This window comes from Mustela erminea, chromosome 2 (genome assembly GCF_009829155.1).
Source record: "Mustela erminea isolate mMusErm1 chromosome 2, mMusErm1.Pri, whole genome shotgun sequence".
Classification (NCBI taxonomy): domain Eukaryota; kingdom Metazoa; phylum Chordata; class Mammalia; order Carnivora; family Mustelidae; genus Mustela; species Mustela erminea.
Window position 1 is genome coordinate 29,775,655 of NC_045615.1, and position 27,404 is coordinate 29,803,058.

Here is a 27,404-nt window from a genome sequence, read left to right on the forward strand (position 1 = left end):
CCTGCCGAGCAGAGAGCCTGATGTGGGGCTCGATCTCAGGACCCTGGGAATCATGACATGAGCTGAAGGTAGAGGCTTAACCCACTGAGTCACCCAGGCGCTCCCAGACTCATTGTTAATATGCTTAAGTAGGGAGGGCAATGGTGTAATTAGAATCTGGAAAATACTTTTCCCAAAACATTTTCTTACAAATTGATTAAATCTGCAAGTTTAAATTGCATATTTTCTAGATTCTTCCTCTTGCATCTCACAATGACATATTGCAGTTTCTTCATGGGAATACTGCTATAACAATAGAATGGAGATTTTTATATCCAAGAAAGCGATATTAACATTTTCAAAGTATTTTAACCATCATGTAAGTTTCAAAGTTGAAAAATACTATATAGCAAAATTGTTTCCTTTTCTCTTTGACCTTGTTTCCCCAGTGATCAATCATGGAGTCCCTTAGAATTTACCGTGTTTCAGTTTCGTTGTCACTGTTGCATATGGTGTTACTCTAATCATTTTTTAAAATAGCTTAGCAAGAAAAATATATTTCTAATATTTAATATCAAAAAGTACTTACAGAGTTAACATCATAGCCATTTGGATCCACTGGTCCCATCGTGTTTGATATTGAGCCACATTTTGTAATTCTGTAGTCATTTATGTCACTCACTAAATAGGATTCTGCTCTAAAGATTTTAGTCAGGCCCTATTGGAACCTATAGCATTATCAATTTACAACCCCAAGAATATGACTAAAAAGACTTTTTGAATATTTTTAGTATTTGGACAAATACATTAGGCAACAAAAATTTCCAGTGTTTTTAGATTTAAAAATTAGACATTTTGTAATATTAAATTACCAGATATGGCAAACCATTAATTGGATAGATCAGTGCTAATGAAGAAGTCCTTTAGTAAATAGCAATTAGAAATTTTCATTTGCACCAGACTGAAGTACAGATTAAACTGTCTAACAAAATAAGCTGAAAGGTCTGTACCAGAAAATGCACCCTCATTTGATTTAGTCATCTGAGCAACCTAGAGGTTTTAATCTAAGAGCACCTAAGTAGGTGGCAGTCAGTGAAAGCTTCATTTAACAACAGTCAGATCAGTACTTGCAAAGGATTTTTGTGTTTGTGTGAGCGATGATATTAATTAGAAATGACAAACTGAAGGCTATGAAAGACCCATAAGGTTTACTGACTTACCTGCCAGGGTAATTATCACCATTGCTTTACTAAGAAAGTCTGCTATTGTTGAAGCTGCATTTCTGTTTAAGCAGCATCAACTTGCTGAAATTAGAAATATTTGAAAAAAGATTTTAAGAACTTTAATTCATAGGAGTGCCTTGGTTGCTCAGTCTGTTAAGCATTTGCCTTTGGTTCGGGTCACAATCTCAGGGTCCTGGGATTGAGCACGGAGTTGGGCTCCCTGTTCTGCTGGGAGTCTGCTTCTCCCTCTCCCTCCAACCCTCTCTGCTGCTTATGCTCTCTCTCTCACTCCAATGAATAAAATCTTTTTAAAAAAATGTAATTCATAAAATATGTTCTGAGTATTGCAATGTTTATTTAAAAATTTCCTTAGTTTGGGGCACTTGGGTGGCTCAGTCAGTTGAGCGTCCAACCTATCCCTTGGTTTCAGCTCAGTTCATGATCTCATGGGTGCTGAGATCCAGGCCCAGCTCAGGCTCCTCACCTGGCATGGAGTCTGCTTAGGATTCTTTCCCTCCACCTCTCCCTCTCTCACTCACTCATGAATGCTCTCTAAATAAATAAATAAACAAACAAACAAACAAACAAATCTTTAAAAAGTGAAAAGTGTTCTTAGTTATAAATTCTATCAACTTGTTTTGTCGGTCAGTATTACCACTGGTTCTATAAAATAGTTTTTAAGATGTGGGGGCGTATGTAAAAGCTCTTTTTCTTTTTACCGTAGTTAAATTCTGGCAGTTTTATCTAAAGTTTTTTATAGACACTATAGTATCTGAATGCAGATTTGAGAAACTGAGACCCTGTTCTACATTCTTTTTCCAATTATGACTTGTTTTTCATTAATGTAACCTATCTGCATTGTGCAGTATTCATTACAAAAGAACATGCTCCATTGATGGAGAATTGATTTTTAGTATCTAAATTTCAATGGTGAAATTTGTCACCTTTGATTTTTGACTGTATGCTTTGTTGCCCTGAGACGGTGGATTAAGAAGTCCTTAAATATTCTCATGGAGAATGGAGATTTTTAAAAAATGCCTTAGAAGAAAACAAAAGGGAATTTTTTCTTTATAAATGTTTAATTTACATACAATAAAAGGCAATAGTTTAAAATACACAGTTTGATGCATTTTGGTGAATGCAGATAATTGAATTAACAGTAGCTCAATTAAGAGAGAGGTCATTTCCATCACTCCAGACATTCTTCAGACTAACTCTACCCTGCTCCTCCCAGTTTCCTACCCCCGATCCAGGCAAGCACTATTCTGAGCTGTTCTGATTTCTTTCACTTTAATTTAGTTTAGCTCATCCTATAACTTGATACAGATGGAACTATGTTCTTTGTATATTTTCATTTATGCCATTTTTGTTTGATATAATGTTTTTGAGATTTATCTAACATTATTGCATGTTTCAGGGGTTTGTTTTATTTGATTGCTGAGAAGAATTCTCTTTGTATAACAACAATCACCCATTGGTGGATATTTGGGTTAGTTCTTATAACTAAATATGCCATGAATATTTTTTATAATAGTCTCTTTGTGAACATTCAAAATATTCTCTTGGATAAATTCAAAGATGAAGCATTGTTTAATTACACAGCAAACTGCCAAAATATTTTTCAGAGCGATTGTGCAAGGTATTTTGATTTACTGCCTCTTATCTGCCTATCCACTTTTCATTGCCTGTTCTACAGTAATGGAACTAGATCTCCTAAGCATGGCCTGTAATAAACCAAATGTTAAGCTTCATCAATACAGGGTACTGCAAGGGTCTGTGGAGTGAAGGATTTGTCTTTCTGCCCCTGGAGTACCTCTGGGTCTCCTTCTACTCCAGTGATGCTTGAAGGAGAGACATGCAGGGGTGCTCTGCCACAGAAGCATGACTAGTATGTACAATCCCATGGCAAGCTTGCATACCTGATCTTGGTGGGCACTGTCTATCCCAGGTACACACCCCACTCTCCCCACTCCATGGGATGAGTGCCCCAAGTCTGCCCATGCACCTGTCTGCTGGCTTCAGCCCATCGCATACTGGATGAGTGTCACCTACTTGCCAGTCCCAGCTGTGGTTCCCTTCCCTCCAGCCTCAGTGCACCTCTCCCAGATAGGAGGGGGGAATGGGTGTGGTGTCGCCTACTTTGCCAGTGACTATGGACCAGCTGGCTTTTGCCCTATCCACCAAATAGGCTTCTGGGCTATCCAGTGCATTGCAACCTTCTCCAATGAGAACTGAATCCCACTTCTGGGGAGAAAGTGCATCTGTCTAGTTTTGCTCTTCTGTTGATACTCTGTTTCATTATTAGAGTACCCCTTAGAGCTTTCTTTACTCCTTTAGAGTTATTCTTCTACCGTAATTAGAAATTCCTTATTTTAAACTTTCCCTATTTGAGTTACTATGTCTTTTGTCTCCTAATTAGACCTGGACTATTAACAGTAATTATAGGATTCTATACTCCCACCAGCCACATGTTTGGTTAGTTGATCTACATTCTTGCAAACACTTCTCTGTTCAGTTGTTTTGTTTGTTTGTTTTGTTTTGTTTTTTAACATTCCTTCTAGTGGTGAAGTAGCAACTTACTATACTTTTAATTTTATATCATATTGAGTAGACGATTTCAGGGCACTATCTCCTGATTCACACCCAAGATTAAATGGTCATTGATACAATTCCTTGTTATGCATATATGTCTCTGTGTGTGCATACAAGTGTGTAAGCTATTTAATGGTAGTAGTGTTTGACACAGCTTTCAGAGGAAACAAATCTGTGTTTGGAAATTTTGTTTTTTTTTTAAGGATTAGCTTCATTGTTCTTTAAAAGAGTTCATGTAGAAATTATTATTTTTACTTTTAAGTCGGTAAAAATAGAAGAGTAAACGTTATTTAGGAAAATGGTGACTTTAGGGTCAGTGGCTTTTATCGGACAGAGGTGTCCTAATAGAGAGCTGAGAAAAAGCAAAATGTCACTCAAAGTCAGCCACATATCCTCCCATTGGGTAGTTAGTAGAGCTGTATAGCAAATTATAGGAGATTTTGTAGGACCTTCATAGCTATCAATAAAAATACAAACTATATTGCCAAATATGATGCTTTCTATATGTCTGGAAATATTTAAGGCACTTTACATACAGTCATGCTGAGTCACATGGACATTTTTTCAACTCAGTGTTAATTTTTAAAAATATTTCCTCCTTTTCATATAACAGCTCCTAAATGAGTTAAAGTACACAATTATAGAATATGTTATTTGGTATTTTAGAATTAGCTCGATTTCTTTAATTCCTATATGAAAACATTAAGATATAGAATCATTGGGGGACATCATCAAAAACTATAGGTAAATATTATTTCAATAAGCCAAGACATTATTGACACATTAGTAGGGGCTCTTCTTTATGATTCTATTTTAGGCACCCTCTTAGTAAGTGTTAACTGAATCATAGATATCTTTAGATCAAATATTAGAAAGAAAATCCTAAATTTAAATCTTTATTATGGGGATTCAGTATCCTCACTTTTGTCTATCAAATACAATTTTGAAATTGGAAACTAGTAAAAATAATAGTTTTTTACATATAATCAAGTATTCTGATGCATCTCTTCTGTAAAAGAAACACTGTTAACATTTATCACTTTAAGAAGTATTATAGATAATATAATATGTGGACAAAATAATGATTAAACAGAAGAATGATATTTTTAAATTGTCATCAATACTTTAATACCAGAGTGTAATGACTGTCGGATGAAATTGTCTTGTAATAGTAGCTAGAGATCTTATTAACTTTGAGTTATCAATGTAGTAGTCATTTGCATTTCATACAATTGTATAAGATATGCTATTATTGAAATAAACATTGTGATATTTTGATATATATTTATGACAAAATAAATTAATTCAACAATTGCATCAAAATCTGGCAGTGGTATAGACCTCCACATTTAATGTCTGTATTGGTGAGACCACAGTTAGAGTGGAAGGATTTTCTATAACTAAAGTAATGTTAAGGTTTAAAACTAAGAAAAGTCACTCCAAAGACTTGCAGCCACATTTAATCACATTTAGCGCCACAAAATTGGCTGTCAAAAGTCTAATTAACTATCAGGCATTAGCTCTATTTTCCATGCTGCTCACTTGCACAGCCTTTCATTGTAACATCTGGCAAGTTTAAAAAAATTCCCTAGAAAACTATTTCTTCCTATAGTTTTACAGCATAGAGTTTTAGTGAAATGAACTGTTGTTAAAACATCAACGAAAGCATATTCAGTGCTTCATTGTTGAACCGTGAAGGTTTTTAAAATATGTTTGAGTTACCGGTCACTTCATTTTATGTGAAAACACACAATTAAGTTTAGAGAGACATTTCACCAAGTGAATGCTGATGCGTACTTTGATTTCGCTATTTAGTGATATAAATTTTCCAACATTTTTCCAAAATTGAAACCCGGCCTTCAATGGCACATGATGAATGTTTAACTTAGTTTTTGTTTTCTTGATTTTTTTTTTCAAATGGCTAAAGAATTCTTTCATTACTTAAGTAACTTATGTTACTAGTTGAAATTCAAAGAGAAGGACATATTTGCTTATGTCTTTGGTGTAATAGTTGGAGATAAGCATCTCACAACACAAAGTTTTGATGATAAGAAAATATTATAAAATCCAGGGAGTAAAGGCTAATAGTTTACACAGTACTACAGACTGAAAATAGACTTATTAATTAGTGGCAACAGAGGGCAAAATAACATAAAATAATATTTTTTTACTGTGGCTAGAAAAAAGTAATTATCAAATAAGAGTTCCAGACACAGCTAAATTATCCTTTAAAAATGATTAGAGGGGTACCTGGTGGCTCAGTTGGTTAAGCATCCTGACCTTTGGCTAGGTCAGGATCCCAGAGTCCTGGAATCCACCCCAGTGTCTGGCTTCATACTCAACAGAGAGTCTGCTTCTCCTTTTCCCTAGGTCTGTCCCCCAACCTATGCTCTCTCTTTCTCACTTTCTGAAATATCTTTAAAAAAATAAAAATGATTGGAAAATAAAGATACATTCAGAAAAATATATAAAAGGTATAGTACCAATTGCACATGCCAAAAGAACGATAAAACAATATGCTTCCACACATAAAATTATACAAGAGAACCCAAGGGCTCCTGGGTGGCTGAGTGGGGTGAGCCTCTGCCTTCAGCTCAGGTCATGATCTCAGGGTCCTGGGATCGAGTCCCGCATCAGGCTCTCTGCTTGGCAGGGAGCCTGCTTCCTCTTCTGTCTCTGCCTGCCTCTTTGCCTACCTGTGATCTCTTTCTGTCAAATAAATAAATAAAATCTTTAAAGAAAAAAAACAAAACCAAAAATAATCAAACAACAAAAAAAAGAGAACCCAAAAGGAAATGTAAATTCCAAGAAGCAGTAATGGGTAAATGGCAGATTTTATGATTTTAAATAAGCTATAACAGTAAAAATAATAATATTTATTATTATTATTTTTGTGTGTAAACACTTCAAAGAAATCACTGAAAGAGAGTTTTGACTTCCAAACTAGCAGAAGAAAAAAGGTACTAAATAAGATATAATTGGGTGGCTGGGTGGCTCAGTCTTTTAAGCATCTGCCTTCCTGCTCAGGTCATGATCTCAGGGTCCTGGGATCAAGCTTCCTGCTCAGTGGGGAGTCAGTTTCTCCTTCTCCCTCTGCCTGCCGCCCGGCTCCTGCTCTCTCTCAAATAAATAAATAAGTAAATAAATAAATAAATAAAAAGAAAGAAAGGTTAAAAAATGTAATTAACACACTATGAGGCAGGAAAGAAGAAGTAAAAACAAAGAAAAAAACCCCTGCAAAATAGGAAGCACAAAATAGGGCACTTGGATGCCTTAGTCAGTTGAGCATCAGCCTTGGGCTTTGGTTAGGATCCTGGAGTCCTGGGATCAAGCCCTGCATTGGGCTCAACCTCTATTGTTCCCCCTGCTTGTGTCTCTTGCTCTCTGTCAAATAAATAAATAAAATCTTTTTAGAAAGCACAAAGCAAAGTGAGAAGAAAGAGTACAATTAAATAAAAAAAAATCACATTTGAAACAGAAGAGGAGATAGGTCACCTTAGACTGGGCTTGTAAATCCATCTAAGAATTCTTGAGAACAGTCTTAAACTATAAAAATTAAGAATTAAAAATAAAGGAATTCAGACAAAAGTTAACTGGGCAAATACTAATAAAAAGAAAATTAGTTATAACAATATATTTTTAAAGATTTTATTTATTTATTTATCTATTTATTTATTTGTTTGTTTTTGAAGATTTTATTTATTTATTTGACAGACAGAGATCACAAGTAGGCAGAGAGAAAGAAGCGGAAGCAGGCTCCTGCTGAGCAGGGAGCCCAATGCAGGGCTCAATCCCAGGACCCTGAGATCATGACCTGAGCCGAAGGCAAAGACTTAATCCACGGAGCCACACAGGCTCCCCAGTTATATCAATATTAATGACAGAAAAAGTCCACAAATGGTGGAAGTGAGGAATGGGATGTTTATTCATCGATTCAGATTTGGTTGTCTCAGAATACCTATTCCAACAGACCAGTGCTTGACCCTCTCAAAATCCTCTTTTTTTCTGCTCCAAAGGTAGCCTTGTTCCCATGCCCATCTTTACACTCAGTTCCCCTAGAGTGGATTCTTATTCTTTCTCCGCTGGACATTCTTCGTTTCCTTGTCTTGATCAAATATTATTCAAAGCATAACCAAATTTTATGAGTGATCTCTTTACCATAAAACATAATTATGTCACTCTCCAAATTAAAATCATTGAGTGACATGGCATTTCTAAAAAGGAGAGTTCCAAAAGGTAATAAGCTTCCATCTGCCTCCCCAGTGTTTTTTCCTAGTACTTTCAGGCAGCATGCACATTTTATATTTCATTGATCATGAACTATCTGTCATTCCAAGGATAGAGCATACTTTTTATATTTTATGCAATTCATACTATCTTCTTATATGGAGTTTTCTTTCATTTTGCTTATTGTGCATATTTCAAAACCTACCTAAGTTTGCATTCATCCTATTTATCCCTCATTCACCACTATATGACTCCTTAAACTGTGTGTGTATATGTGTTTTCACATAGCTAAATGTATATACACAGTAAATATGTATGGGTATAATTTCCACTTAACAATGTATTCTAATTGTCATATATATATATATATATATATATATATCTTTTCCAATTGAAATATTGAGTCTGTTGAGGACAGGATCCATTCCATGTAGGATATCTGGTGCCAAATATGTATGCTGAAATCTAATAACATGTTTTGAAAGAAGAATGTTAATTTGACATTCAGTCCAAAAGCTTGACTTTTATAGATGAACCCATCAAGCTACATAAATGTTACTAGTTTTTACTACAAAAACTAGTAATATTTGTCTTTGAAAAATCTGATTCAATATTGGGAATATTAAGTTTTTATTATATTTGTCAAGATTTTAAAAAATCTTTTCTCTGGTGTTGATTTAACTAAGGTAACTGGTTTAACATTAGCCCCACTAAAAGTAAAATGCAGAATTATTTAAAAGTGCTTTAGCCTGAAGTCATTGGGATTTAATCTTCTAAAAAGCTATGCATTTTTTGTGGATAAACACTGTTAAATTCCAGAAGTGATTTTTTACAGATTAAGAGTTCTGATCTTGAAGTTTATTTCAGAAGGGGGTGGGATTATGGACATTGGGGAGGGTATGTGCTTTGGTGAGTGCTGTGAAGTGTGTAAACCTGGTGATTCACAGACCTGTACCCCTGGGGATAAAAATATATGTTTATAAAAAATAAAAAATTAAAAAAAAAAACCCGAACTATATAAAAAAAAAAAAAAAGAAAGGTTTCTTTCTGCTTGTCTTTGAGTCAAAACATCCATCTCCTCCTGTCTTTGGACTCAAACTCAGACGGTAACTTACACCATCAGCTCTCCTGATTCTCAGGCCTTTGGACTCATATGAGAACTTTACCATGGGGTCTCCAGCTTACTGGCAGCAGATTTTGGAATTCTCAGCCTCCATAATCACATGAGTCAATGCCTTATAGTAAAGATAGATAGATAGATAGATAGATAGATAGATAGATAGATAGATAGATAATAGATAGATAGATAGATGCATCTGTTGGTTCTGTTTCTCTGGAGAACACAGACTTGATGTCAATAAACCAAATGCTAACAACAAAAAAAAAAGAGTTCTGATCTTGAAGTTTATTTCAGTTCTTGATACAAACAATAATACCTATCTTTGCACCTTAATGACATCACTTTTTGCCTTTCCCTCTTTGAAGACCACCTGCATGAAACATGAAAACTAATGATTCTTCTGCTGCGATGGGAATTCAGCACCTTTCAGTCATTTTCTGTGTTTGTTTTCTTGACCCAACATCTGTATTGCATGTCCTTACTTTTTGGTTGCCTTGATGTAAGGACCTCTTCTCAAGAATTAGATCTTTTCAAACTGACATACCTGTCTACAGTCATGTTTGTTTCCTGCTCTCACCTACCCTTGCTGTCTCAGGTACTTCCACCATTAGCAGCTGGGTCAGGCTGGATATGCCCTAGCTTTCTCTGGTCTAGCAATGAGTGGGGGATTCTGGACTAAAAAACAAATATTCTGGTGAAAGAGTGAGGGAAATTCTATATCACAAGTGAAATGCAACCACATCACGAGTGCAAATATAAAGCATTCAGAGTGCCTTTTTTTTTTTAACAAAACAAAACAAAAAAGAAGTATTAGTTATGTCCCCAGGTTAGTTCACATCAGTCAGAAAGATTATGAAAGATTAAGACAGAAAGAACATGGCCAGATGAATTCAAGTGTGCTAGCTGAAATCTTCCTAGGGATCATGGTACTGGATGCTTGAGAAAAAATACACTAACACAATAATACAGAATAGAATAGGAGATGTTAATTTGAAAAAGATGGAAAGAAGAGGATAGCAACAGAAGGAGGTGATGAATTTATGCCAGGCTTTTTTAAAATACACGATTGAGTCTAATCCATGGGCTTCAGCCAAGGGGAAGATGGTTGTGTTATTGTTGTGATTTCAAGAATAAAATCTCAAGCATCTGTATTTACAGTGTGTGATGTTTTATAATTTTTAAGCTGCCAACAATGTAAGTTCTACTCAAAAATACAGATGGTTAAAATCACATGCACAGAAAGTGATCTTTTCCTTACTGTAGATCCTATGTATCTGATTCTTCATGTTCACTTTCTATTGTATTTTCAATCTCCTGACAAATACTACTACTCTTTTATTTGATCATTTCTGTAGAATTGTATGTAAAATTTTACTAAATTAATTTTCATGTGCTGTATTTGTTCTGATAATTTCTTTCTTTTTCCATATCAATTTTGAGGTTCTTTTATTTGTACTTTTTTTGGTACTTTTATTAAGTAGGTATAATGTAAGAGGTGTCATGGAACTTTAGAAAATTATCTAATGTAAGCTGTATAAGATAAATAAAACTAAAAGAAATAAGTAAAGATAACTATTAATGGTCTGAATTTGGTGTATAACTAGATTAGATTAATCCTGATAGTTTCACATGTACATTATTTTATTTCAAAACAAATACACTCCTTTTTCAGAATAATGTATGTTAGGTTAAATATATTCACAATGAGTGTAGGACATATGAATATAGATACAATTGTATGTATAATGACATTTTTTTAGCCAGAATTGTTTGATTTCAATCAATATTTGAAAGTGGTATTCGCAATTAAAAGTCAAAATAGGGGACACCTGTTGGTTAAGCATACAACTCTTGGTTTCAGCTCAGGTCATGATCTTGGGGTCCTGGGATCAAGCCCTACATCATGGAGCATGGAGCCAGCTTGAGATTCTCTCTCTCCCTCTCCCTCTGCCCTTCCCGCTCATGTGCCTCTCTTTCTCGCTTTCAAATAAATAAATAAAATATTTTAAAAAATCAAAATAGACTAAAGATTAGAAATATCACAAAACATTTTAATGCCTTCTAAGTTATTGTATGTACTTTCTTTTATGTTGTCTGACAAGAAGTCATACAGGTCTAAAGTGCAAGAGTTCAATGAGACAATTTTCTAATTAGTGATAGTTTAAACTGTGATAGTATGAGAATGTTCTAGCAACTTGCATTTGCATGGTGAACAAAGTATATTCAACATTTCATAGAGAATAAAATAACTACTTTTGTTTATCTTATGTTTTAAAATTTCTCTGAAATTAAGAAAAACTATAATTGATCTAATCATTGACTATTAAATTTTTTTTCTCAGAAGAAACTTAACAGATGCACTTGAACATATTATTATGATGTAAGATGTCTACTAGTGAACATATGATCAACTCTATATGTTAGTATTTTTAATTTTAAATCTCATGAGTATTTGAAATCTCAAAAAAGAGTTTTGTAGAAATATACTTCTTGGAGAAAGAAAATGTGTAAGTTTTTATAAGATTGATTGATTGGTTTTAGAAAGAGAGAGAGCATGAACGGGGATTGGCGAAAGGAGAGAGAATCTCAAGCAGACTTCCCACTGATGTGCAGCCTGAACCAAAATCAAGAGTTGTGTGCTCAAAGACTGAGTCAACCAGGCACCCCAAAATATGTTTTTATATATAAGCATCTATATATGTAGTTTGTATCCGTATTTGATTGAAATTGGGTTCATTTATTGTTTATTAAAATGTGTTAACTTCATTTAGGTTATTTATTTAACACATTCATAAAACTAAATTTGATTTGTACAACAAATTTTAACTCCAGTTTCCTCTAATCTCACAAAACAAACTGAGGGTTGCTGGGGGGAGGGTGGTTGGGAGAAGGGGGTGGGATTATGGACATTGGGGAGGGTATATGCTTTGGTGAGTGCTGTGAAGTGTGTAAACCAGGCGATTCACAGACCTGTACCCCTGGGGATAAAAATATATTATATGTTTATAAAAAATAAAAAATAAAAATAAATAAAAAAATTTAAAAAAAGAAAAGCTGAAAAAAAAAAAAAAAGATTTGAAGAGACTTTCATGGTCAGTGAAAAGCTCAGGGCTCTCCCAAATACTTCTTCATATTCTAAATACACATCTTTCAGGTCACCTGTGCTCCATTTTTCTACATGCATTAGAATTTTATTTTCAGTTTCCATCTTGCATGAGTTCTTTTTCTCTCAGTTGTGACATGTACCCAAAGTGGACATTCAGTGCCTGTTTCTTATTTGTGCCAACTCCCTCCTTGGCTTTCCACCCACAAAATCACAAAAAATATCACCAAACATCACAAATAGTGATTACCAATAACAGTATTATTCATAATAAACAGAATGTAGAAACAACAAAATTTCCCTCAACTAGTGAATGGATAAATAAAATATAGTATATCTATATAATGATATTTAGCAATTTAAAGGAATGAAGTAGTGTTGCATTCTAGAACATGGTTGGACCTTGAAAACATTGCCCCAAACAAGGGAAACCAGTCAGAGAAGACCACATAATGTATAATATCATGTACATAAAATATTCAGAATGGGCAAATCTGTAGAGACAGAAATTATACTAGTAGGTACTCCTATTAGGGATTGTGAAGGAGTTACGGTAGTTGGCGTGGTAATTGGAAGGTGATAATTAAAGGGTATCATTTCTTTGAGGTAATAAAAATTTCCTAAAATTTATTATGATAATAGTTTCATAGCTGTGAATATACTGAAAACTACTGCATTTCAAGATGAAAAGAATGAATTGTATGCAAGTTATAGCTTATTAAAACTGTTATTTAAAATATCACCAACAAATCACACAATCTTTGTGTTGGCATCCACCGAGAGAGACATTTTGTTTAGAAAAATAGTGGTTCAAATTTCAAGCAAGATTTAAAAATGACAATGCAATATCTCAATTATTACCCTGATGCACTCAGCAGGTTCCTAGTGTCGCTGTAGACTTTTCTTATATATCCAAAGATTTATTAATGCCCACTAACATCTTTTGGGTTTAATCCTTTATCTCCTCCCACCTACATCTCTCTAGGGAAAACAAAAGTAGAAATTATTATTGTCCACTGACAGAAGTATTACAGTAACACACCTCAGCTTTATCTCTACATCTTTACTGCTTAGAAAACAACAACTATAGAAAAATTTTGTGTTGAAGTTTCCGTTTTGTTTACACATTGTTTGATCATAGGCGGGTATTTTGTCTTCTGAATGGAATAAATAAGACTAAACTGCAGCCATTTATGAACTCTGAGTTAGGAAGGTAGAAATAGAAGCATCTCAAAAGAGGAAGAATGTGAAGAAAATTTAGAGCTGAACTTCTATGTAAAGTCCTTGATCAAATTGTTTGATGAGATTAGATACCTCCATTTCTCAGAAACGTATCTTAATATTTTCTGAACAATTTTTTTTTAGCTTTAGATCCAGCTAAAGATCCATGCCTAAAGATGAAATGTAGTCGCCATAAAGTATGCATTGCTCAAGATTCTCAGACTGCAGTCTGCATTAGTCACCGGAGGCTTACACACAGGTAAACATTATTAAATTAAATTCCACTGATTGAATAGTGTTCCTTACCGTGTATAACTGCTGAGTGTAAATATTTGGCAATATCTGCTAAGCTTTTATCCAGAGTTTTATTGAAACAATTTTAGAGGTTTGGTTAATTCAATTATAATTCACTTGGATTAAACATTGTAATCAATCAGAATTACTATGGATTACAGAATTTAGGCGTATATTATTAAAAAAGAGGATTTTGTGAAGATTGGATTAAAGTCTTATATCTGCATACTTACATTTTTTCTGTTTTAAGGAATAAGTACAATTTTGTTACCCTTTAAATATTTATGCTTATGCCTTGTCAAATGTCATATTTTCCTGAAGGGATAATTGGATACCAAGCCAAAGGGGAAAAAATGAGAGATGTTCATAAAAAAAGATGAAAAGTCACAATATAGAAACATGAACCTTGGACCCTTTAGGACACTTTACTCTAAGGAAGCACTCATACTGGTGGAGTCCTTGTAGTCTGGAAGCTTATTCAAAATTTCAAAAGAAGAAAGGGTTTTAAATATTTTTTTTTTATAATGATATCACTGCTTCTGTCAGATAGGCTCTATTTCGAGGAGGATTGGTAGTTTAGAAATATCCTGTGAAGTTTCATGCTGCGTCCTAAGGATTGAAGCATGCCACAACCAAAAGTAAAATCACTGGGTAACTGACTGAAGCAAGCAGGCATATTCATTCCCTTTATTACTTTAAAAAGAATTCTCTTTATGAGAACACTTTTTTTTTTTTTGATATTGGATCTGCATTACTCTCACATCAAATGAGCAAGGGAATTTCACTATTTGGGTATGTTCGGGGATTAATTGCATTTTGACTTCAGTGTACTTACTTTAAAGTCTATTATTCAAACACACCAACAGAGATTAAAAACATTAACGAATAAGAATGTAACATTTCTAGAAAATGGAAAAATTTAAATTTTGTTGGCTTTTCTTGTTGATATAAAAGCACATATGCATAAAACGCCTTATTGCATGCTGAATGGAGTCAAGGAAGAGCTTATTCCATAATGCCACGTCTACAGTGTCAGGTTTCAAGTGTCAAGGCAGACTAATGCAACCAAGATGAAGAATTTAGGAATGAGTTCACTTGGGATGAAAGATTCATGGCATATCAATAGTGTATTTGCAGAAGTAAGAGAGAGAGAGGGAGAAAGCGGGCAACAGTTTTGGAATTCAAAGGGTAAAAGATTTCTAGGAAACAGTGTTGTTATAAAGTTAATGCATTGTGGGAGGACACAAAATGGGAAAGCAGAACTACCAACAAAATAGTCCCCACTCAATCATGTCCTCTGTTAATTTTACCAAGGGCCTCCGAAACTTTGGGCCAGAATTTTGTTATTCTATTTATTTCCATAGGATTTCAAAAAGCTTCTGAATTTCTTGGACTAATATTAATTAATCATCAAAATTTTAAATATTAATGTGCAAACATATGTATGGAGGGGATGAGGAAGAGTTAATTTTTACTTCAGGAACCAGTAAGAGGGTGGTATTGGAAAGATTTCCTGTATAATCCCTCACCTAAATTGCAGAGATGTAGTCAATTCATTTCATAAAAAAGCCAAAACTGTTTCATCACAAGTTTCAGAGACCCTGAGAAAGATTTTCATCTATACACATTTAACACTTCATTGGCCATTTCACCTCTGGTCCTCTGAACCAAGTCAAAGAGCAACTGAAGACCTTACAGCTAATCTCATGCCTGGGGGCAGAGACTCCACAATTGCTGAATGCTGAAGCCAGGAGAAGTTAAAGTAACTGACTCGAGATCACTGAGAATTTTCAGAGCATTGATCCAATAAATACATACTGACACCAAAGTCCATGCTTTTTACAACTGTGCTGTCTCACTGCTTCTCTAAATTATTAAAAACAAAGCAAAACAAAAACAAACAAAAACATGTTACTACAGACAAAACAAAACAAAAAAAAAACTTTCTTAACATGATAAAGGCTCAGGGGCGCCAGGATGGCTCAGTGGGTTAAAGCCTCTGCCTTTGGCTCAGGTCATGATCCCAGGATCTGAGATCAAATCCCGCATCAGGCTCTCTGCTCACCAGGGAGCCTGCTTCCTCCTCTCTGTCTGCCTGCCTCTCTGCCTACTTGTGATCTCTGTCTGTCAAATAAATACATAAAATCTTAAAAAAAAAAAAAAAGTGATAAAGGCTCAGAACCAATAGCTAGAATATTTCTTAATATAAACAGGTGAACTGTCCTGAAGAGAGAACCATTGCTATCTCTGCCTTTGGTATAGTAGGAGGCTGGGGAAGTTGTGGAGACTACTATGTCTTAAGTAGGTGGAATTCTAAGTGTTTTATGTAAATAGTATTTAGCCCTGTTCTACTCTGATAGATACTACTATAAAATTTGCACTCAATACACACTATATTCAAGAAATAAATAACTAGTTTCCAAAGAATTGATTTTAAGATTAATATTTGATATGCTTTATTTGCTTTGAGGATGTCAGTACATAGTGAATGTTTATACAACACTTAGGGAAGGAGAGTTTTACCAAGCAGTTTGATCAGTAAAAGTTGGCTAATATAAATATAGCAGGTCTTAAATCTGGGTGTTGTATGAATGATATGGGGATGAAGTCAGAAAACAAGGAAAACAGTTTAATTAATCAATTCTGGTCACTTACATAGTTTAGATTAGAGATTATTACTGTTTTTATTTAATGAAACCACTTATCATTTTTTCCCCATAAAAGAGAAAATGGAATTTTTTGTTTGCATCTGTAGGAAGAATCCTATTTTTCAAAGATGTTTTCCTAATTTCTCTATCCCTCTCAAACTAGATGACATATCCATTTTTCCATTACCTTAGAATGCTGAACTCATTTTGAAATATTCATATGCATTTGTAATATATGTATATATATTATATATATATATAATATATTTTCTAACATTATGTATATGTAATATATTATCTAACATTAATCTCCATCAACTGACAGGAAGTTTCATGAAGTCAGTGTCTATGTCTTACTACTTTATAATCAACTTGACATGCTGGCTAGTATATATTTTCTTTGAAGAATGTATTAAAATAGCTTTTATTTTTGAATGCTTAGAGAAGAAAATTGAGTAGTTTGATCATTTGAACTGGTCAACCTAGACAATCTAAGTGAAAGTTTTTTTCTGTGTGCTTTGTGCTTATTTGTTGAACATAGTCTGGAAAGGATATAGAAGTCATCAACAAATATCTTTAATAAATTTGTTGAGAAAGAAGGGTTCAAGATGGCAGTGTAGAAAAATCATTAACTTACCTCCTTTCATGGACACAATAAATTTATAACTACATGTGGAATAATTTCCTCTGAAAAAGACCTAAAAACAATGAACAGAGCCTCTCCAACAAAGGAAAAAGGGGTACACTTGAAACACACACACACACACACACACACACACACACACACACACACACACCAGGAATGGTAATCCATAATCAGGATGGATCTCAAAATATAGAACTTTTCCTTAAGAATTGAAGGGTATATTCTCTGTGTCAGGACCCCAACCCCTAGGTCCTTCACAGGACAGGTGAGTGCCCCAAATGTCTTGCTTTGAAATCCAATGGGAATTACATCCAGAAAAACCATAGAACTGTAAGGAACAGAGAACATGCTGTTAAGGGGCTTGTGCATAGGCTCACTTGCCTTGGGATCCAGCCAAAAATCAAGTGTTTGAAGAGTACCCAGAACACATGTGAAATAGATGTAATTACTGATCTTAAAGCATCTGCTGGAAAGACAATAACTTGGGGCTCTCTCTGAGGACAAAGGCATTCTTAGGTGCCATTTTTACAAACTAATTTCAAATGCAGGTGCTGGTGGATACTATCTTAGAACTCTCCCTCTAACCTGTTAGCACCAGAAGGTATTCTCTACTGAGGGCCCCACCAACTCTTATGCTGCAGCCACACATCACATGTGGCCTCGAGTGAGAGACATACACACCTCTGTGCCACATAGCCACATGCTACAACTGGGCCAGGGGAAATCCTTGCTCATTCCCATCTTGTAGCTGCAGCCTCACAATAGCAGGTGGATGCACACAGCTCACGTAAAAGATACCTCTGGCTGCCAGGGAAGATAGCACTTCTGAGCCCTACACTATCTCCTACATTAGGATATATCCTACATGAGACCACTCCTTTAAGATGGGAAGTGGTAGCTGATCTGCCTAATACATAGAAGCAAACACAGAAAGTCAGGCAAAATGAGGAAAGAGAAGACTTTTCCAAACAGACAAGAAAAAGCCTCAGCGGAAAACTGTAACAAAACAGAAATAAGCAATTTGCCTGATAAAATTTTAAAGTAATGCTCATAAAGATGCCCCCTGAACTTGGGAGTAAGATGGATGAACACAGTGAGAACTTTAAATAAAGAGATAGAAAATATAAGAAAGTGCCAAATTAAAAAAAAATTATAAAGCTGAAGAATACAATAACTAAACTAAAAAATAACCATTGAGTAGCTCAAAAGAAGACTGAATGAAGCAGAAGAATGGATCAGTGAGTTGGAAAACAACTCAACAGCATTCACCCAAACAGAGCAACAAAAAGAAAAAAGAATTATAAAAAGTGAAGATATTTTAAAGGACCTTTGAGAAAGAATTAAGCAGAATAACATTTGCATTATAGTGGTGTAAAAAAGAGAAGAAAGAGAAAAGGCCAGAAAACTTTTTTGAAGAAACAATGGCAGAAAACTTTACTAATCCAGGAAAGAAAACAGACATACAGGTCCAAGAAGCCCAGAGAATTCTAGACAAGATGAATACCAAGAGATCCACAGTAAGACATATTATAGTTAAAATGTAAAAGTTAAAGAGAAAAAACAAACAAACAAACAAACAAACTTAAAAGCAGCAAGAGAAAAACAACTTGTTACAAAAAAGGGAAACACATAACTTTACCAGAAGATTTTTGACACAAACTTTGGCTGCCAGAGGGAGTGGCATCATATATTCAAACTATTGAAAGAAAAAAAAAAAAAAAACTTTCAGCCAAGAATTCTTTACCCTGTAAGGTTATCCTTCAGAATTGAAGTGGAGATTAAGAGTTTTCCAGACAAGCAAAAAATGAAGAGGCTCATCACCACTAAACCAGCCTTACAAGAAATGATAAAGGGACTTCTGTGAATAGAAAAAAAAAAAAATGGCCCTAATTTATCACAAGAAAACACATGAAAGTAAAATAGTTCACTGGAAAAGGTAAATATATAGCAAAGACAGTGAATCCATCAATTATAAGACAAGCATGAAAGTTAAAGTCAAAAGTAATAAAATTAACTAAAACTACATTAATTAGTTAAGGGATGTATAATATAAAATGATCAACTTAGGGGCATCTGGGTGGCTCAGTCTGCTCACTTTGGCTCAGGACATGATCTTGGAGTCCTGGGATCAAGTCCCACATTGGGCTCTCTCCTCAGCAGGGACTCTGTTTCTCCTTCTTACTCTGTCTTGCTCTAGCTCTTGCTCAAATAAATAAATAAATAAATTCTATTTAAAAAAAGATCAACTTAACCACCTGTTACATACACAGGATGTTATATGTGAAACTCATAGTAACCATAAAGCAAGAACTTACACTAAAATTAAAGAAGTAAATAAATAAAAGTATCTAAATATAACACTACAGAAAATCACCAAACCACAAAGAAAGAGACAGGGAAAAAAGAAAAAGACAGCTAGAAAACAATTAACAAAATGGCAATAAGTGCATACTGATCAATAATTGCTATCAATGTAAATGGGCTAAACTCTTCAATCAAAGACATGGTGGCTGAATGGATAAGGAACATAATCTAATATGCTATCTAAAAGAAACCAACATTTTTTTTAACTTTATTTAGTTAGTTAGTTATCTAGTTAGTTAGTTATATAATCTCAAGAGCCAATGTGGGGCTCAAACTCATGACCTCAAGATCAAGAGTCACATGATCTTCGAACTGAGCTGGCGAGGTGCCCTGAGACTGACTTTACAAGTAGGGTCATGCACAGACTGAAAGAGGAGGAATGGAAAATGATTTCCATGAAAAATGAAACAGAAAGCTCTTTTAGCTATACTCATATCAGAGAAAATAGACCAAAATAAAGACTGTATAACAAACAAAGAGGGGCATTACATGATGATAAAGGGACAATCCAACAAGAGGATATAACAATTTTAAATATCTATACACTTAACATAGAACACCTAAATATATAAAGTAAATATTAAGTACCTGAAGGGGGCAATTGACAACAATACAATAATAGTAAGAGATGTTAACATCAAAATTATATAATTTCATATATTATTCAGACAAGAACTCAATAAGGAACCATCAGATCTAAATGATAACATTAGACCAAATGGACTTAATGTATATAGAACATTCCATCCAAAAGCAGCACAATATGGATTATTTTCAAGTACACATGAAATATTCTCCAGGGTAGATCACACATTGAAACACAAAATAATTCTCAATAAATTCAAGAAGGTTGAAATGATATCAATTATCTTTTCCTGCAACTACAGTGGTGTGAAACCTGAAAACAATTACAAATTGAAAACAGGAAAAAAAAAACATAAAAATGGGGAGATTGAATAATGTGCTATTGAACAACAAAAAGATCATTGAATAAATTGAAGAATAAATTAAAAAAAAAAGAATACTTAGAGACAAATAAAACAAAAATAGGATATACTAAAATCTATAGGATGCAGCAAATACAGTTCTAAAAGGGAAGTTCATATCAATATAAGCTTACTTCAAGGAGTGAAAAAACATATGGATCATATGGATTAATGTCCAAAATATATTTTAAAAACTCATCTAACTAAACAATAAAAAATAATAAACCTTAAAAATGGGCCAAGGACCTGAATAGACATTTTTTCAAAGAAGACATAAAGATGGCCAACAGACAAAATTCTCATAATCACTAATTATTAATTACATAATGCAAATCAAAATCACAGTGAGCTATCACCTCACACCTGTTAGAAGGGCTATTATCAAAAACACAAGAGGGGAGCCTGGGTAGCTCAGCGGGTTAAAGCCTCTGCCTTTGGCTCCAGTCATGATTCTAGTTTCCTGGGATCAATCTCCACATCAGGCTCTCTGCTTAGCAGGGAGCCTGCCTCCTCCTCTCTCTCTCTCTACCTGCCTCTCTACCGACTTGTGATCTCTGTCTGTCAAATTAATAAACAAAATCTTTAAGAAAACAAAACAAACAAACAAACAAAAGAAACAACAGGTGCCGGAGTGAATGTGGAGAAAAGGGAACATTTATACATTGTTAATGGGAATGTAAATTGTTTTAGGTCCTATGGAGAACAGTATTGGAATTTTTTAAATATTTGAGAATATATGGAAATTCTTCAAGTAATTAAGAATAGATCTACTATATGATCCATCTGTTCGAGTTTTGAGTATTTATCTAAATGAAAACATTGATTTGAAAAGATGAATGATGTCCATGTTCACTGTAGCATTATTTACAATAACCAAGATATGGAAAAAAAAAAAAACAACAAGTATCCACTGATGGGTAATGGATGAAAAGGATATGGTACACACACACACACACACACACACACACACACACACACACGGGAAAATACTATTCAGCCCTAAAGATAATGGAATCTTGTGTTTTGTGATAGCATGCATGGAACATAAGGGTATTATCCTAACTGAAATGAATCAGATGGTGAAAGACAAAGACTATATGACCCTCTCATATGCAGAATCTAAAGAAAACCAAACAAATGAATAAATAAAATAACACAAAAATGAACTCATAGATGTAGAGAACAGACTGATGATTACCTAATGGGTGAAGGGGCTATATTTTGTGGTGATGGGTGGTAACTAGACTTTGGGGGGTGTTCACTTTATAGTGTAGACAAATATCAAAGTATAATTTTGTATACCTGAAAATTATATAATGTTATATACCAATTTTACCTCAATAAAAATAAATGTATTGATTCCATGAATAAATAATTGCCAACAAAAAAGTAAGAGGAGTATATAAAGATATGAGGGAGAGATGAGTCCCTAACAATTGGATTTAGGAAACTAGCAGACATAGACCCTTGCCTTAGATTTGTAAATAACTGAAACAATTGATAATGCTTTAGTTAACAATACCTGTCTTTGAAATCAGAGAAGTAGACTGATCGGGAGGCTCATGATATATCTTACAACAGCTTTGAACATTACTGCCCAAGTGGAGAAGGGCGTAAACTCTCCAAATAAGTCGTGTTCAAAAATTCACATGTTTGGCTATTTGTCTCCTAAAGACTTTTTTGTGAGACTGGCCTCAAACAAGCCTGATACCTGCGTGCTTGTGCTGATTTTCTGTAGCATTATCTTCACCAATTAAGACAAAATAGTTTTATGAATGATGAGAAAAACTTAAACTGCATCATGTTTTCTAAAATTTAGATGTTTGGTATAAAATGTATGATGGACTTGCCAGGCTTTGAAAATGACCCACTTCATATTGTTATCATGGGGAAGAGTTCTGGAGATGCTTACAGCTGAGGGTTTGTTTCATTGTTTTTGTACATTGTGAGCAAGAAGCCTAGTGTTTTATGCTCCCTTTGCTGCCTGTGCAGCTGCAGATAATTAACACTATTTCTAGATCCATGTTTCAGGCACCAATCAATGGATGCTGCTGATATTAAAAAAAAAAAAAAAAACTGGCATAGCACAACAGAGTAAGGTTGAAGAAATTATTGTAGGACAAAATCAGCTATGTTAATTTCTGCTTCATTTACACCAAAGGTTGAAAAGAATCAATAAGGAAATGCTTTGGGCCTTGTAATAATGCATTGTATAAAAGAATGATGAAACTAATTTAAAGTGTTATTTATTAAAAAGAGATACCAAGAGAATGTGAGTCCTAAAACTCCTCTATTTAAATTATGCACTTTTAGAATTCATAAATTCAATGGCCATTTTTGAAAGATCTGAATTTCTTTATATAATGATTAAATGTATTTTTATAGTATTTATATTTCCATTCCTATAATGTTGAAATATTTATGATGGAAAGATTCAGTAACATAGCTTAATTTATAGTAGAGTCTCTAAAGTATTTGTTGAGTGAAATTGAACTCATAACTACTTTAAAATGCTGTTCCTTATACTTGTATAAGATTTAGCCTGTATGGTATATGAACACACTAGTACTGTCCTCAGGGAGAATGAAATCCAGCATTTACTGCATACTTAATACATGCAAAGTTTTTTTTAATGCCTTAAATTTATATATTTTTACAACACTCCAAAATTTTTAGACTAAAGACCATTATGCCCAATTTACAGAAACAAAAAGTGAAGCACAAAAATTCTAGGTATTCAAGAGACTAGTTATACAGAAAGATGGGAACTAGTTAGCTAGTTAGATTAAAGGGACAGATTTAGGTTTTGGAATAAAGTTTACATTTTATATATATACCTTCCTTTTTATACTTACAAATTAATTATAATTTTATGGAAAGATAATTGGTTATATGTTTATGAACTGATGTTTATATAACCTTTTTATGACCTAACTGTCCGTAGATCTTCCAGTTAGTACAGAGTATAGAGAGGTTTTGAAACACTTTTTTAAAAACAGATTTCATTTTTTTAGAGAATTTTTGGGTTTGCAGCAAAACAGAGCAAAAGTTATAGAAAATTTCCATATGCATAACCTCCTCCATTACCAACAGCTCCCACCAGGATGGTACACTTGTTATATTTTAAAACCTGCATTGCCACATCACTATCATCCAAAGTCCACAGTTTACATTACTTATTTTTAATATTAATTGCATTTAAATACAGGCCATAGTATTTTGGATAGTGAATTAGTTTAACTCTTTAAAATGCAGACAATATCTAAAGTTAATCATGTTTCATTTATTTCTTGAACTTTTCTAAAGTGTATACACACACACGCAGGCACAGACACAGATTATATGTACACACACACATGCTTTCATATGTATGCATAACTAATTTAATCTCACAACAACGTGAGGTGAAGTGAGTTAAAATTATTACCGCCATTTTACCAATGATAAAAGCTGAGGCACAGAATTTACATAACTTGCTCAAGTGGAAGACTTGGACATTTATCCTGGCAATTGAGATTCCAGAATTTGTTCTTTTAATTATTATATTATATTAATTATTATATTATATCTTTTGATACATAGTATTTAGTACTTTAAAAATGTCATAGAACTGAAACACTCTTTGGTATATTTTATAGATGTCAAATCATTTTGTCTTACAACAACCCCATATACCTCTAAGAAAATCACTGAGTAACTCTTACCTAATGTACAATTTCTCAGCATATTTTAATCCACATTCTTTTTTGCTGAACATATAATTCTTAGATTCTCTATTCTTATATCACCTGCAACAGGGCATAATCCCTAGACACTTGAGAACTGGTCACAAGAAGAAAATTTTAATTCATTAGACTGAACATTTAGATCAATCATTATAACGTGGTCAACTTTTACTTCCGGTGTGGTGCATTGCAAAAACAAAAAGCATGTTTCTCAAGTATAAAAATAAGACAACACTGACTGTATTTTTAATACACAGCACATCTTGTCATTACTATCACATTATCTCTAATCTTGTTGAAAATCAGGGGCTTGTTGATTAAAGTCCCAAATCCCTGGCATAGTCCCTTATACCCAGAGCTGGGTAGCTTTACAACAATATGTGCAGCTTTCTCCTGTTGGCACATTGCAGTCTTATCATAGTAGGAAATTCACGGTGTGGAGTGATGTTAACAGAACACAGAGGCCAGAACTGGCCTGCCTGTCTTCACGGTCTAACCTCACTCTACTACCTGTGTGATCTTAGCAGATTAATTAAATTCTCTGTGCTTCAGTTCTCTGTAAACTAGGGATGAGAAAAAATGCACTTTCTGATGATGTTGATGTAATGATTAATGAGTTGATACACAAAAGCCATTTTAACAGTAACTGATCCACTGTAAATATTGTGTTGGGTTAGTTACTACTTCTTTTTCCTAAATGTGTTAGATATTTTATCATCATAGACTTTTACTATGTCTGAGATCTTTTACTAGGGAAATGTTCTGTTCATTTTTTCCCTTGTTCTGGCAAATACTCCATTTCTGAAGAGCCTTTTAGCATGATGGTTACTAGTATGTAATTTGAAATGATTGTCTGGCTTTGAAGTTTGCCTCCAGCTCTTGGTTACAAAATGATTTTGAGCATATTAAACTCCCCAAGACTCAGTTTTCTTGTTTATACAGTAGAGATGATAGTTGTACTATTTATCTCTCTTTGTTTTTGTGAAAATTAAAGACAAAATTTGTATAAAACCCTTTGCACAATGTAAGCACTCAATAAACATTAATTATTGAGAAATTTCTGTCTGGCTTTCTCCCACACATCTCCTACCACAAGGTAGAATTAAATTCTCCTTTATCATTGTGTCCATAGCAAATGAAAAACACTTCTTATCTACCTGTATTATAGTAATTTGTTTGTATACTTAATAGCTTAAGGTTGAGCTGCAGTTGACACAGTTTTTGAAAAAAAAAAAAAAAGGATGGCATAAGACATGACTATTAGTGGTGAAATTTCAGGTTACTTTGTTTTGCAGGTAAAAGGAGTTATATGATTTTTCCAGTTGAGAATGGAGAAAATGGGAACAATGTGTTATATTTGTGCTGGGAGAAAAATGTGAGTGACAGATACTTCAGTGAAATAGCAAGGAAGGAGCCATAACTTTGCTCTCCTGGAGGTTATTAAGGTGCTATATTTTGAATAAATTCACTTCATTTCATGATTTTCTACTTAATAACATTTACCACTATCCATATCCTTATGCCTAGATAAAAGGTCTTCAGATCAAATAGCTCAGAATATATGAAAAGTATTCATGTGTACTAAATACCACCTCTAATACTGTCATTTATGACTGGCTATAGATAAGTGCTTTCCTATATTTTCAGATAGTTCTTATGTCCATAGTGGGCCCAAGCACTTGCACACTTCTGCTTAGCTTAGTTCCTCTTGTGTTTGGAGGAAGGAAATACTGAATCTGAGTGGAGATTTTTTCTGGCTCTTCTTCCCATACACACTGGCTTTGAAGTTTGTAAAGATTTTAATTAATGTATTAGATTTCAGCTATGAGGGCAGAGTTTGAATTATGCTGGTTGATAGAGAAGGGCAATCATAGCAGCCAACCTCAAGAATCTAAACTGTAATGTCACAGGGGATAGATAAAACTCAGTTGATTGCATACTATGAACAATGATCATAAGACACTCATTCAACGTGTAAGCCATTTTCTCTGCAGTCCTGTTCTTGCTTCATGAATGTCTGTTATGCAGAGAAGACAGTAAGAGAAAAAAAATGCAATGAAGAGGATTCAAATATTGCTTAATGAAACATGATGTCCAAAATAAACAAGATAGTGACCCTGGAAGGAAGGAAAACCTGGATAATTTATGAAGAAGGTAACTTTCAAAGAAGTAGTTTAGATGGAACTTAGTGTCTCCTAGGCCAACGTCTTTAAATGATGAAGACTAAAATACTCAGGTTCAAAGTCCAATTATGTTACTTAGATTTCTGATTTATAGAAAGAGAGATAATTACATAGGTCAAATAGATTCTTTTTATTTTAAAAGAATATCCCATCCTTTGTCTCTAAGGAGGTTAAAACTAATTGCCTATTAAGAGTAATGATTATTCTTGCTTTTCTAAATATAAATCTGTTTCTATAGTTATAATTTACTGTTTTGAAGGAGCTGAGAAAAACCATGATCATTTATTAGCTAAATGTGAAAAGGTAGGAAAATATTATATAAAGATGCTATAAATGATATCAATTTTTAATATTTTCTTTATTTTTAAAATTTAAAAGTTTACGAAAATAACGGTGATAAGAAAAGAACTTCATATGATAGAAAAGGGAGTGCATATTGTGTTCCTTCCTTCGCTAGCCTCTCAGTTTCACTCCCACTCTTGCACAGATTTTCTACATGCACACATTCATACAAACATAATTATTGCCTAATGGGAGTATTTTATGTATGTTGTTGTACTTTGTTTTATTAATTTTGTTTTTCTTCACATTTGCAATTCAGAATATGGACTTTTATCATACTCCTCTAAATGGCCATAAAGATACCCATTACATATATGTACCATAATTTATTTAAACAATGTTTCATTAATGGGCATTAATGTTATTTCTAGTTTTTTGTCTTATATGCTACTTACAACAGTCTTAAGGATGCATCTTTGCATGTTTGTGTGTATATTTTTGCCATGAATTTCTAGTAAAACAGAAAATATATTTAAATTTTGATAGATATTGTCAAATGCCTTATAAGTAGAGTGCACCAATTTCTCTGCTTCAGGCAATGTCTGCTTCAAACATTGCTTTTAAAAAAATACTTTTGCCTTTAAAAAAATACTGTTTAGATATTAGTAATTCTGAATTATCAAGTGTTACAGCTTGTTCTTGACTTAAAATTGGTATATATAAAATAACGAGATCTATCAATAGATGCAGAAAAAGCATTTGGTAAATCCAACACACATTCATGACAGAAATTCTCAGTAAATTGGGAATG

At 33.8% G+C, this 27,404-nt stretch overlaps 1 protein-coding gene across 3 annotated transcripts in view; it reads left to right on the top strand.

The window, feature by feature from the left end:
* Positions 1–27,404, top strand: part of SPOCK3 (SPARC (osteonectin), cwcv and kazal like domains proteoglycan 3) — a 488,976-nt gene that overhangs the window by 193,813 nt on the left and 267,759 nt on the right. For all 3 annotated transcript variants that reach the window (XM_032332597.1, XM_032332598.1, XM_032332596.1), the window contains one exon: positions 13,610–13,724. In XM_032332597.1, coding sequence (XP_032188488.1) covers positions 13,610–13,724 — 115 coding nt within the window. The remainder of the gene's footprint in view (positions 1–13,609; positions 13,725–27,404) is intronic.